The following is a 13,954-nucleotide window of genomic DNA, read 5'->3' as shown; positions in this document are numbered from 1 at the left end:
AATCCGGAATCGTAAACTAAAACTGACGGGTTCTGAACCGGCATGGAACCCGCCCAAAGGGCAGTTTCTAGTTCAAGTGCGAAATTAGGCTAATAAGGTGACTTTAAAAGTATTTATTAAAATTGATCTCACCTACAAAATATTGGTACCTTTTAAGATATTAAGCCAAAGTTAAAACATAATTAAGCTAATTTTCTCTTCTTTAGCATCATAATAACGCATTTCCTGCAATAAAAACAAGAAAACAACCATACAAAACTTTTCACTCTCTCTCTCACACATAAACATTTTGCGAGAGAGAAAAATAAATACAAAACTGAACAAAAATTCACTTCCATAGAATCAAAATCCCCAAAATTACCGAACCCTAATCCTACATCTCATTCCATTTAGATCCACTTTCTCTCTCTATTTCAATCGAATTGAATCAACATTTTAGGTTTTGATAGTCAATTTTGCGGACAATTTGATTTCAATTTTCTAATTTAATTAAGTATGGCGTGTATAAAATCGGTGAACCGATCGGCGTCGGTGGCGTTAGCGCCGGAAGCGCCGTACATGGCGGCAGGAACAATGGCAGGAGCAGTGGATCTGTCGTTCAGTTCTTCAGCAGCTCTTGAGATCTTTAAGCTAGATTTTCAATCGGATGATCATGAGCTTCCGTTGATTGGTGAAGTACAAAGCTCTGAGAGATTCAATCGACTCGCGTGGGGTAAAAGTGGATCTGGTTCCGACCAGTACTCTCTCGGACTTATTGCTGGTGGTCTTGTTGACGGTAGCATTGATATTTGGAATCCGCTTTCTCTGATCCGGTACGAATTTTGATTTACAATGTGATTGTAGATACTGTTTGTAATGGTGGAAATTCTGGGAATTGAATTAAGATCTCATTGATTTCGGCTTTTTCTAGGACAGTTTTTTATGTTTCGATTGAATTGGATTCGAGTTGCTCTGATTTGTAATAATGGTTGCAATGTGATTGTAATTGAATTATACATTTGAGTCTAATTTGGTGTGGAAGCTGTTAGTGAAGGCGGGCAATTTGCGGAATGGAATCAAGATCTATTTTAGGCTCAATTAACTTCTTTTTTTTCTGTTAGGTTTATGTTTATGTAGATTTTGTGTTTTAAACTGAATAATAAACCTGTGTTTTTTGTTTAGATTGAGTGTATTTTTTCAACTGGTAGGTTGAATTGCACGAGTAATTTAGGCTTTAAATATTATGCAAGCAAGCCTTTTAAAAAAAAAAAAGTAAATCAAACTAGGAATGCTTGCTCTGGTTTGATTTGAAATTTGAGTGTCAATTACAGCTAGCTTTTATTGAACTTGAATCTTGAGAGGTGAAATTTAGCCTTTAGAAGATCTTTTAGCTGACTTGCTTCTTGATTTAGATTATGATATGAGTTTCTCATTGGAATCATGGGAAGAAAATAGAAGTTGAAACTTGGACCCAACAGCTACTTAGAAGATAGTTGGGATGTTGGATTACAAGAACTTTGGGTATTTGAACGACTGTGTAATTCAGATTAGATAAATGTTTCCTGTTCTAATTTCAGTGTGCTTTTTGCTCATTCAGCATCTATTTAGTTTGTAGGATTTATTTTAGGACAGATAATGAGTCTTAGGCTGTTTGTTAAATGGGGAATAAAGGCTAGCATTTGATGTTGTGCATTCACAACCATGTAAATGGTGCTCAAAATGGGTTTGCTATTCTGATATTTTTTGGTCGGTTTTGCACTCTGTTAATTTCTGCTTGCTACTTGCTATTTTTCTGCATTTTTCAAGTAATTTTTTCTAACAGTTACTTCCGCTGAAAAAAGATTCTTTGATACATTCATTTCATTGAAAGTTAAAAATAATAGCATCTGTTGCCTTTTTTTTTTACTTATTTTTATAAAACAGAACTGATTGGGTTTACGTTATTTCCGCTGTCGAATGAAATACTAATCTTGTCTATTGATTTTGTCTCAGGCCTGAGACTACTGAACCTGCTCTTGTTGGACATCTTTTACATCATAAAGGCCCTGTAAGTTTTCTTTTGCAATAAAATGTTCTCTCTTTGTTGATTATGTTATCTCTTAGGCATATGCTTATTTTTGGTTTGTGTGGTTCCTTTCTCTCTGATTCAGGTTCGTGGTCTTGAATTCAACACCTTCACTCCTAACTTACTTGCATCTGGTGCTGATGATGGTGAAATTTGTGTCTGGGATTTGGCCACTCCTACACAGCCTACTCATTTCCCACCTCTAAAGGTATGTGCAAGTATGAAAGTTTTTAATTGGTTATACTTTTTATTTGAGCTGAAGTTATTTTAGTATTTGAATTCAATTCCTGTTGTAATAAGAAGCATTTTAAGATGTAAACTTCCAAGGCTTTGTGATTTAGTGGCATATGATAACATTTTTGCTCTTTTCTGAAACATTGTTTCTTAAACTGCCTTTCTGCCCATGTCCACTGAGAATTTATTTTCTGTTGGAGCACCAATATATGACTCTTCATTGGAGCCCACCTAAGAAGTTTTAAATTTGTTAAGTAGAATGTAGAAGCCTTCCTATGTAATTGAATAAGATTCAAAATTTCAGTTGAATGTGGATGTTGGTTAGCAGTTACCCGAACAGTTCAATAGCACTGAGAATATAAATTGGCAGAATTACAAGGAACCTTAATATTTAATTTATCATAGCATAGCAATACATATATTCTTTAGTTTTAGAATCTCGATAAACCCCCCTTAATTCTTTTTACATTCATCCGGAAGGTGTGGCTGGAGCTATGAGTATATGGCTAGTTTTTGTTTTTCTTTCGCTGCAAATTTTGAAACAGCTATTTGATGTTTTGTCTTGCATGCATTACAGGAGTAAATTTTCTTTGAATGCTGTTTGACGAGCTTTTGCTTCTTGAGGGGGATGTTAATTTAGTTATAATGTATAGGCAAATCGATAATTAACATTTCTATTTGATGTAGAACTAGTGTCGAAATTTGTGATGTTTCTAATTTTTTATCTCAAACATTGACGTTTCATTCTCTTTTGTTTTATATTTCCATGACATAATTGCTATAGGAGCATGGGATCTCATGTTGTGCCCATTTTTTGTAATATCTAGTTTAGTTCCGGACTTGTTCATAATCTTTACTCTGGAAGATGGTGTAGAGGTTTTTGTAATGCTGTGGTGAAGATTGGTAGGGGCTGCTGCCTGGGTTTGTTGAATTGACTGCGATAATATTTGCCTTCTTGCTTTTTTTTATGCCTTCTGATATAGGCTTATAGCGTAAACTTTCTTTGGCAGTGCTCCAAGTTTCTATTTTTATATCTTCCCCCCTACCTATTGCCCTATTTCTTTCTCTTACTGTGTTGAAATCCACTGGAAACCTCTCCCTCTTGCTCTTAATCGATAATTGTTGTTAGCCTTGAATTTTTAAATTTAGTGAATTTTTGCAGGCTACAGGTGCTGCAACTCAAACTGAAATTTCTTATGTCTCTTGGAATAGAAAAGTTCAACATATATTGGCATCTACTTCCCTTAATGGATCAACTGGTGAGGAGCAAAATCTGTTTTTGTTTTTATTTATTACCAACTGATTACATCAAGTAGCTTGGACCATTCAAAATTCGTGCATTTTGCAGTTGTCTGGGACCTAAAAAAGCAGAAACCAGTTATATCGTAAGTCTCCTGGCCATTAATCTCACTGATTAATTAATCACCTTCACATGATAGTGATACTTTGAATTATTATATCCTTTCTTGTTTACACTTTGTTGCAAAGTGATTCTTTCTGTAAATTAACAGTGTTAAAGATTCAGCTGGAAGGCGTTGTTCTGTTTTGCAGTGGCATCCTGATGTTGCCACTCAGCTTGTTATTGCTTCTGATGATGATAGTTATCCTGCCCTTCGGGTAAAGCCATTGCTGGTGATACTTTTGTTTGGAATTATTATGTTCAGTAATCTAATTTGTAATTGATATACTGTTTACAAACAGCTTTGGGATATGAGGAACACAATGACACCTCTTAAAGAATTTGTGGGGCATACTAAGGGTATGTAGTAGTTCAATTTTTCTTATCCCATATTATGAATTTTATCTTCAGTATTAGATTGTCAAAGTGTTCTCTTATGTCTTTAAGTAATCTAAGCTTACTTATGATTTTTCAGACTGGTTTTATCATGAGAATTGTTATTTAATATGCTTAGTACATTAGTTGGGGAGAATATCGTCCATCATTTTTAAATTAGTTGTCTCAAGGGACGGAAGGTTATGAGTTTGAATCCTAGCCCTAACCCATTAATATACAAAAATCAATCCCATAACAGTTTGACATTTCTTTGAAGTTCTGCTCTTATTTGTTGCTGGAATGTCCAGTTGCTATACTCCTGTTTCAATTCAATGGTGCATATCTCTTCTTCTGCCTGTTATTCTAATTATTGGTGGGAGTTTATTTGAAATGTAATGCTTTTATATATAAAATCTTTGTCACTGTTGGACATTGTTTTGGAACTGATTGTCAGAATTAATTGAAGACTTATGCTGACTTGTTATCTTTGACTAATTATCTTTTACCAGGTGTGATTGCAATGTCATGGTGTCCAAATGATAGTTCCTATTTGCTTACTTGTGCTAAAGATAATCGAACTATTTGCTGGAGCACTATAACAGGAGAGGTAGGGTAATCTATTGACATCTTCTATGGCTTTTGCAGTCATGAGACTTTTGGTTTGAACCTTTCTTCTATTGTTATGAGTTCTTGTTGTTATGGTGACACTGTCCTTGTACATTTTTTATAGATTGTTCGTGAATTACCTGCTGGCTCTAACTGGAACTTTGATGTACATTGGTATCCAAAGATACCAGGAGTTATAACAGCATCGTCTTTTGATGGGAATATTGGCATTTACAACATTGAGGTATATTGTTTTTGCCAGCATTAAATCTATAGCTAGTTCATAAATATGTGTGTGACTGAGATTGCATTATGGCTGACCATAAGAATTGGTAGGCTATTTAATGGACGGTTTGAATGCCCCTTATTAAGTGGATTCTTTTAACTTCATATTCAATTTCATGGTGAGCGGGTATATCATCAAGAGACGGATTTTTAACTTCCTATTAAAAAGCTGGTTGAGGGAGGATATACCCTACCTTGCTATTGCAATGTTATTTTTGCTGCATCAGCTTGGAGAATGATGCTAATCAGTTTTCCAAAATATATGATAAACATTTCTTCATTTATCTTTTGTCCTGGATCTTGCTGTGCAGGGTTGTAGTCAATATGGTGCCGGGGAGAGTGATCATGGACCTGGTAATGTTTTCTGGTTAGAATACATGTGAATGTTTTTCATTGCCTCGAATTTTCCCGAGCAATTTGATTGATTAGCCTTTGTGATATTTATCGTCTCCCATGTTACCCAAGAACCACTGTAATGGTTTGTTTGGATGCCACTGCTTTGACCAAACTAAGGATTGTAGGAGCTGTCACTTTTTATTGATTGCTAAACTGTCCGTGATTTCATCTTTACAAGAACTTGTATTAAGAGTTGAAAGATTTCTGTTGAAAAATGTTAACAGCTCGTGATACTGAACATTTTGTGCATAATTATCATATTTAACCTATTTTCAAATTTCCTGATATGCTTCCAACTGTATTTTTAATGGGAAATTATTCCCTGCTGGATAAATGGAGACTGGAATCTTAGTTCTCAACCATTTCACTTTGGTAGATTTCTTCTGGAAAGGGTTTTTTTTTTTTTTTTTTTTCCGAATGATTGTCAGTTCAATAACTAGTAGTTGTTGTATTTATATTGCATAATGCAAAGGCTGATCTTGTTTTCCCTGTGGGAGCTTGAATAAGCTTCTGTTATTCATTATTTTCTTGGAAAAGTAACAAAATTTTCCTTTTTATTTGCCTTTTCTATAACGAGACTTTTTGTATTTTATCCTGGCGTTTTAAATAACTAGTGTCGCTTTATGTGTTTCACATGTGGCTCGTAGTGTGACTCGTCAAATAATGATAATTATATTTAAGTATAAAATTTAAAATAATAATTAAGATGTTTGTTAATTAGGAATAGTTTGTCTTATTTATAGAGAATAATAAAAAATATTAAAATTTAAATAAAATACTAATTTATTATAATTAGAATTTTAAATAATTAAATATTTTAAATAATTTATTTATTTTAATAGTTTTTTAATCAATTATTATATTTTATATTTTTTTTATAAAAAGTCTAATAATGAATTTGTATTTTGTATTGTTTATTGTCAAGTTACAAACTTAAAGAATTATACATGTTAACTATAAATTCGAAACACTAACTGTAGATGTACAGATGAAGTTGGTATTTAGTTCTCTTGGGTTATAAAAGTAGCAGTAGTAGGCATGGTATCGTTATATTAGCAATCTTCCACTTCTAATGATAAAAAATTAAATAGGTAAACTTCATGGTAATTCTATTCTATATAAACTCTAATCGTACTATCTTAAATAGATAAATTATATAATTTTTCGATGCATAGGTAAGAAAAGAGCAATTATGTTTCTAATCATATTATCTAATTAGGACTCTAATTCTAATATATCTTTAATAATAAATTAAATTAATAATTAATCAATGACCATAAAACCTTAATTTAGTAATAAATTAGAAAGGATTATTCGGTAAATTTGCCTGCCCCCCCCTCCCTTGCTTTTATATATAGTATAGATATAGTGAGATTACGTTGTGTACTCTTTCTTTGAATGTGCATTGAGGATTATTTAGTTTTACATTGTATCTTTTTGAATAGTGCAAAACTTTATCCTGTTTCTATTATATGTCTTCTTATGTTATTTTTAGATTAAACTTCTAGACCTTTCTTCTTATATAATATCCTTTTCATGCAGCCACAGTAAGAGCTCCAAAATGGTACAAGCGTCCAGCAGGTGTGTCTTTTGGCTTTGGAGGACAGCTTGTATCATTTCACCCTAGTTCCGTGGCTAGTGATTCAGAGGTATGTGATAGTGTGGGTTTGCTGCTTTGCCTTTATATTTCACATTTTTGATTGGGTCATTTTCTTTCTCATGCTAGGTTCTTTTGCATAACTTAGTTACAGAGGAGAGTTTGGTGAGTCGATCTTCTGAATTTGAATCTGCCATTCAAAATGGGGAGAAGTCATCACTGAAAGCATTATGTGAGAAAAAATCACAAGAGTCCGAGTAAGTTTCTTTTTATTTTATATGAAGTGAACCAAGTGGTTTATTCATTTTAATCCCTCGAGTAAGATAAGAACCCTATTATTTCTTATTCTTTACATCTTCTATTCTAGTAAATTGAACTATTGCACAATCTGCCTGGCCAATTATTGTAACAGGTCAGAGGATGACCGTGAAACTTGGGGCTTTTTGATGGTTATGTTTGAAGAAGATGGTTCTGCAAGAACGAAAATGCTCACCCATCTTGGTTTCAGTGTACCTATAGAAGAGAAAGATGTTGTACAAGAGGATATTTCCCAACAAATAGATGCTGTTCGGCTGGATGATACGGAAACAGATAAAGTGGGATACGGGAGTGTTAAACATCCCAATATTTTCTCTGCAGATGATGGAGAAGATTTCTTTAACAATCTTCCAAGTCCCAAAGCTGATACTCCTAAATTTAAATCTGCTGATAACTTCGGCACTGGGAATTCTCTCTCTCATGCAGAAGATACGAAACAAGAACCAGATGGACCAGAGGAAAGTACCGATTCATCATTTGATGACAGTATTCAGTGTGCTTTAGTTGTGGGTGACTATAAAGGTGCTGTTGCACAGTGCATAGCTGCAAATAAAATGGCTGATGCTTTGGTAATTGCTCATGTTGGTGGTACTTCTTTGTGGGAGAGTACACGAGATCAATACCTTAAAATGAGTCGTTCACCTTACTTGAAGGTAGTTTAGTTCTTGAATTTTTCTTCTTTGTTTTCATCCCCTGATAATTTCATTATTGTATCTTTTTATAGGGTTGAGCTATTTTTCTTTATATGAATGTATTTATCTCTGTTATTATCTGGATGGCTAGTTTTCCATTTCATGAATCATTTAAGTGGATTTTGCTTTATGGTTTACCACTTCTGCTTTCAGATTGTTTCTGCAATGGTGAACAATGATCTCATGAACCTTGTAAACACAAGGCCTCTCAAGTACTGGAAAGAAACACTTGCTCTTCTCTGCACAGTAAGTTGCTGAACTCTAATGTTGTCAAACATTTGCTATCCCCTAGCTCCATAAGCAGTGACTGATTATTATGGTGGTACCTAAACATGCATACAATCGCAGGAAGTGGAAGATACATTTCTGATCTCTCTGCAGACTAGACTATTTAGTTTTATGTGAATAAATTAATATTGGAAGTTATAGTTATGTGATGTGATGATTTTTAATCTTTGGCTTGATTGTGGCCTTTGCACTAATTTTTAGATGTTGGATATCTTGCAACTCCTTTTGAGGGGAAGTGGAAAAAGAAAGCATAATTTTTTTTGTAATGTAATTGCAACATATCATTTTACAGTGTATCTGATATTGTTTTCATCATTATGGATATCAGTTTGCGCAAAACGAAGAATGGAGTCTGCTATGTAATTCACTTGCATCAAGACTGATGACCGCTGGCAATACTTTAGCAGCTACTCTCTGTTTCATATGTGCTGGGAATATAGACAAAACTGTTGAAATTTGGTCTAGGATTCTGACAATCGAGCATGAAGGAAAATCATATGTTGAACTTCTTCAGGTATTTTTGCAGCAAGTATAAGAATATACAATCTTACCATTGTTATAGAATCTTAAAAAGTATTTTTTTTTCTGCTAGGATTTGATGGAGAAGACTATGGTCCTTGCTCTGGCTAGTGGTCAGAAGCGATTTAGTGCATCTTTGTGCAAGCTTGTTGAGAAATATGCAGAAATATTAGCTAGTCAGGGGCTCTTAAGTACAGCTATGGAATACTTGAAGCTCTTGGGCACTGATGAATTGTCTCCTGAGCTAAAAATCTTAAGAGATCGTATAGCCCTTTCCACTGAATCTGGTAAGGCTCTCACTCACCATCTAGAAATCTCATTTTCCTGTTAAACACAGTTCATTCACACTTCTTCTTGAGTTAAACTTTGTATCATAATGGATTGAAGATTGTTGTCTGTTTCGTCACCTGCTTTAAGTTAATAAGTATTTGAGGGTTTTTTCTTCTGTAAAACTTATGTTGTCTGAACCTTTTTATGTTAGCAACTGAAGTTGGTGTTTATAATTCACTGATAAAGTATGTGATGGATTTTTTACATGCATTTATGCTATGACTTTTACATTAACAAGCTTGTGATATGGTGAAACGTTGCAATCCTCAATGGTTGCTTTTGCATTCTTTCTTTCACCACTAATGTACGCCATATGTAGACATCTTATTTCCTATTAAATCATAGTCAGTTCACGCTTCTTTGGATGACCGTCACATGTTAAACTTTGTATTATATATCATGCATCTGAAGATTGTTGTTGGTTGTTCCATTACTTGCGCTAAAATATTGTTTAATGCTTAAGTGGCCTGAACATATTTTTGTTAGCTACTGAACAGGTAGTGTTTGTAATTTGCTGGTCAAGTATGTGTTTGTTTTTATTACATGCATTTCTGGTAGCAACAGTAGGAGTTATGCTATAGCTTAACTTCTTAGTTTGGGACTATTGTCTATATTGTTTAACAATTTATGTCCATGATGCAGAAAAAGATGCCAAGACTGCGAATTTTGATATCTCCCAACAGCAAACTGGGTCAGCGTACAGTGCTGAACGACCCACTTATGGTGTAGCTGGTTCCACTCAAAATTATTATCAGGTGTGTTCTCTATCACTTTGCCGGTCTTACATTCTCTTTTGTCTCTTCTTATTGCAGGATATGATGTGTCAATGACTATATTTTTCAACTTGATTAGGAAACGACAATATCACAAGTGCAGCAAAGCATTCCTGGAAGTCCATACAGTGACAATTATCAGCAGTCTCTTGGCTCTGCATATGCAAACACATATAATGCTCCTGCTCCATATCAGCCTTCACCATATCAGCCTGCCTCACAGCCTGGAATGTTCATTCCATCTCAGGCGCCTCAAGTTCCTCAGGTAATTTGACTTGTGTTCATTTTAATGTAAAATATGGGTAATTCAGTAGGGCTATTTCTCTGCAAGAGTTGGATTTTTGACTGTAACTTTTGGTTTGAAATGAAACAAAGGAGTGTTTCTATTGCTTCAGTCATTTTTGGTGGAAATCATTATCTGAGATACCCAAATCTTATTGTAGTTGCTCAGGAAGAGCCATGTGAATGTTAAACTAGAGCTTCTGACTCAAAACACAAATTTTGATCCGTGTTTGATTATACCTCATGCATTAATGAAGTGGCACTATTGCTAAGATGCTGTTTATTTTAATAATATGGATTAACTTTTCTGATATTTTATCACACATTTTGTCCTTCAAGGCAAATTTTGCACCGCCTAACGCTGCCCCTCAGCAAGCTGTAAGGACGTTTGTTCCTTCAAATGTTCCTATTCTGAAAAATGCAGAGCAATACCAACAACCTACATTGGGTTCTCAGTTATATCCTGTAAGTACATCTTTACTGGATTTCAAATTAAGTGTTTCATATAAGTTTTCTGATTATATAATGAATCTTGATTTGCTTATTTCAGGGGACAACTAACCCTACTTATCAACCTGTCCAGCCTCCAGCTGGTTTACAACGCCCTGTTACATCTCAGATGGGTGCAATTCCTAGCCATAAACCACAGGTTATGGCTCCAACTCCAGCAACAATGGGTTTTAGGCCTGTAACAAATCCCGGTGCTGTTCAAAGACCTGGAATGAGTTCAATGCAACCTCCCAGCCCTACTGAGTCGGCATCAGTACAGCCAACTGCAGCACCTGCTGCTCCGCCACCTACAGTTCAGACAGTCGATACTTCAAATGTACCTGGTATGAATCAAACTCTTCTTTTTGACTAAAATGCATTCTCACTGGAGGACACCTGATACTAGCTGTTGACTTGAATATGTTTTGTAGTTTATACAAGATGCATTAGTTCATAAACAAATAACATCATCTTACATTGTTTTCAAACAATTAAGGCTCAGCTATTGTCAAGAATTCATCCAGATGTATGCTAATGTGAATATTTAGCTATTTTTATTCTTGCAACCTTGAATTATTTATTGTTATCTTTAATCTCTTTTAACGCTTTGTGATAAAGCCACTGTATCTGCTTAATCTGCTGCAGGTCATCATAAACCTGTCATTACTTCATTGACACGACTTTTTAACGAGACATCAGAAGTGTTGGGAGGTTCACGCGCAAATCCAGCTAGGAAGCGTGAAATTGAAGACAATTCACGGAAAGTTGGTGCCCTATTTGCCAAGCTCAATAGCGGCGATATATCGAAAAATGCTTCTGATAAGCTAGTACAGCTTTGCCAGGCATTAGATAAAAATGATTTTAGCTCAGCCTTGCAAATACAGGTACGGTCTTAAATTCATGAAATTATTTACATTGTTTGTTTGTTTATCGATTACATAAAAAACATAATATAGGTGTTGTCTTTAAAAACCTTTCCGTATTGTGCATGGAACAGGTACTTCTCACAACAAGTGAGTGGGATGAATGTAATTTCTGGCTGGCAACTTTGAAAAGAATGATCAAGACAAGGCAAAGTGCGGGTGTGAGATCAAGTTAGACACTAAAAAAAGAATCTGATTACTGTCATCTTCCTCTGCTGCGTATTCATCGTTTCACAGCTGTGGTAATGCTTCTTTTGGATGACGATAGCTATTTTCTTCGTTGTATACAAAAACATATTTTCTGGACTGCAACTACAGGGTTTCGGAGCATTAGACCGACCTACAGAAATATCCCTTCTTCTAGCAGATAGCTGAATGAACTTGTTGCCTTTTTTTTTTTTTTTTTTGACTTTGAAATTTGTAGTATTGAGAAATTAGATTTGTTTTTGGCCCACCAATGTTTTAGATATCCATTTTTGGTTTTATGAAATATGTTGGTGTTTCTTATTTTATTTGTTTATTTTTGTCATGCCCATTGTCGTTTGTTACTGTTTAACAGAATGAACATTCGTATTCTTATTTTTTTTTCTTCTCCTGAAGAGATGAAGACGTATCAGATGCATGAAGGACCCATGTCAGAGACTCGTCTATATTATTGTACAACTTTTAGTTTTTTGTTTCTATTTTTATGGAATATGCATTTTCTACAAATAATTTGTATATTTAGGTGGCTCATCTTGAATGTAATTTTACATAATTTTATACAATTGAATTATTTTTGATCAATCGGCTAAACTTGATAACAATTTGCCTAATAATCTGCTACGGCCCCTGACTTTAGGGATACCTTACAACAAACTCCTTAATCTAAACAAACGATCAGTAAATCTCCTAATCTTTATGTTGGCGCTCGGTAAACCACTTTAGGACAAAAATATCCTTGGCGCCGTCTTTTTTGGTCAAATGACATTCAAAAGAAAAAAAAATTTGACGGCGCCACGTCATTAATAAATCCTAGAAAATTAAAACACCTAAAATACCCCTAAATTTATTTAAAAAAATAATTCACCCTAACTCAATCTAACCCAAACCATTCAATCAACCCTCCACCACCACCCAACCACCGCCGCCAACCAACCACCGTCACCCGACCAACGCCTTCACCTGACCACCGTCGAAAAATTTCCAGTCATCTTCTCCGAGTGAATAATTACCGGAAAATTTTCCAGTCATCCCAAGCTCGATGTGGATCTTTTCTTGGAACAGATCCCATCGTGGATCTGTTCTTGAAACAGATCCACCATTGATCTGTTTCAAAAACATATCAAAAGCTTAGATGAGCGGAAAATTTTCCGGTCATCATTCATTCGGAAAAGATAACCGGAAAATTTTTCGGCGGTGGTTGGGGTGGCGGCGGCGGTGTTGGTGGTTGGGTTGGTTGTTGTGGTTAATCAAATGGTTTTGATTAAATTGGGTTGATTTGTTTTTTTTTTTTTTGTCTTTTTCTAAATTAAATTAGGGGTATTTTGGGTGTTTGAAATTTTTATGGTATTTCGCTAACGTGGCGTCGTCGGTAATTTTTTTTTCTAAAGAATGACAGTTGACTGTAAAAAAAGCGGTGCCAGAGGTATTTTGGTCATATTTGAGGTTTAGGTGATTTAGCGAGCGCCGCCACAAAAATCAGGGGGTTTACTGATCGTTTTTTTAGATCAGGGGGTTTGTTATAAAGTACCCCTAAAATCAGGGACCATGGCAAATTATTAGCCTAACAATTTAGTAGTTTACCATAAAATTATGTTTCAAGAATGCCAAAAAAATGAGCATTTTAGCCTAATATACAATAAGAGATTTTTACACAAATAACGGAAAAATAGAAAATATTTATAAAAATACAATCTAAAAGTTTTCTTTACGAAAAATACTATCTCGCAAAAGATATTTATAAAAATACTATCTTTTTATATATAAAAATACGATTTTATATACACTCAGTATAAATTTTGTATATAAACATATAATTTACGTATACAATTTTGTTGTATATAATCCGTATATAATACGAATTATATATGTTTTTTTTTAAAAAAAAATCAGATCTGAGAATATTAGATATGAAATTTCAGATTTGAAATTTCAGATCTGATATTCTCATATCTGACAAGCGGGAAAAAATGGCGAGCAGCGACAGCCTCAATGGTCGGCGACGACGTGGAGCTGATGAGCGGCAGAGGTAGCGAATGTAACAATAGCGGCGGCGATCGGCGTGACAGCAGCGACGACGTAGGGAGGGTGCAGCTGGCAAGTGGAGGATGATGGTGATTTTGTAAGATGAAGATTGAAGTTAGTGGTGGGTGTTAATAGAAGAAAATAAAAAAAAAATTAGGATTTTGAGAGATATAAAATA

At 34.7% G+C, this 13,954-nt stretch overlaps 1 protein-coding gene across 2 annotated transcripts; it reads left to right on the top strand.

Moving 5' to 3' along the window:
• The first annotated feature begins 231 nt into the window (after window positions 1-231).
• On the top strand, window positions 232-12,336 carry LOC126660648 (protein transport protein SEC31 homolog B). Of its 2 annotated transcripts, XR_007635399.2 has the most exons (23): window positions 232-812; window positions 1,972-2,026; window positions 2,130-2,252; window positions 3,441-3,537; window positions 3,627-3,663; window positions 3,790-3,895; window positions 3,980-4,037; window positions 4,562-4,659; window positions 4,783-4,902; window positions 5,255-5,297; window positions 6,882-6,988; window positions 7,066-7,193; window positions 7,349-7,907; window positions 8,100-8,192; window positions 8,563-8,748; window positions 8,827-9,040; window positions 9,726-9,838; window positions 9,936-10,121; window positions 10,478-10,603; window positions 10,689-10,971; window positions 11,273-11,511; window positions 11,625-11,792; window positions 12,151-12,336. XR_007635399.2 is itself a non-coding variant. In XM_050354228.2 (22 exons), exons 1-22 carry the CDS (start codon window positions 496-498, stop codon window positions 11,724-11,726), a joined length of 3,390 nt encoding a protein of 1,129 aa, XP_050210185.1. In that variant the 5' UTR covers window positions 232-495; the 3' UTR covers window positions 11,727-12,062. The 2 variants fall into 2 exon arrangements, 1 of the variants encoding a protein (XP_050210185.1); XM_050354228.2 differs by lacking the exon at window positions 12,151-12,336 and having other exon boundaries at window positions 11,625-12,062.
• Window positions 12,337-13,954: the final 1,618 nt, after the last annotated feature.

Source organism: Mercurialis annua, linkage group LG8, assembly GCF_937616625.2.
Source record: "Mercurialis annua linkage group LG8, ddMerAnnu1.2, whole genome shotgun sequence".
NCBI classification, from domain to species: Eukaryota; Viridiplantae; Streptophyta; class Magnoliopsida; order Malpighiales; family Euphorbiaceae; genus Mercurialis; species Mercurialis annua.
This window is presented reverse-complemented; position numbering and strand designations above follow the sequence as displayed.

Coding starts and splice junctions, on each gene's coding strand:
- LOC126660648 (XM_050354228.2), top strand. CDS start 496: ATGGCGTGTATAAAATCGGTGAACCGATCGGCGTCGGTGGCGTTAGCG. Junction 2,253..3,440: donor CTCATTTCCCACCTCTAAAG/GTATGTGCAAGT, acceptor GAATTTTTGCAG/GCTACAGGTGCTGCAACTCA. Junction 7,194..7,348: donor AAAAAATCACAAGAGTCCGA/GTAAGTTTCTTT, acceptor TTATTGTAACAG/GTCAGAGGATGACCGTGAAA.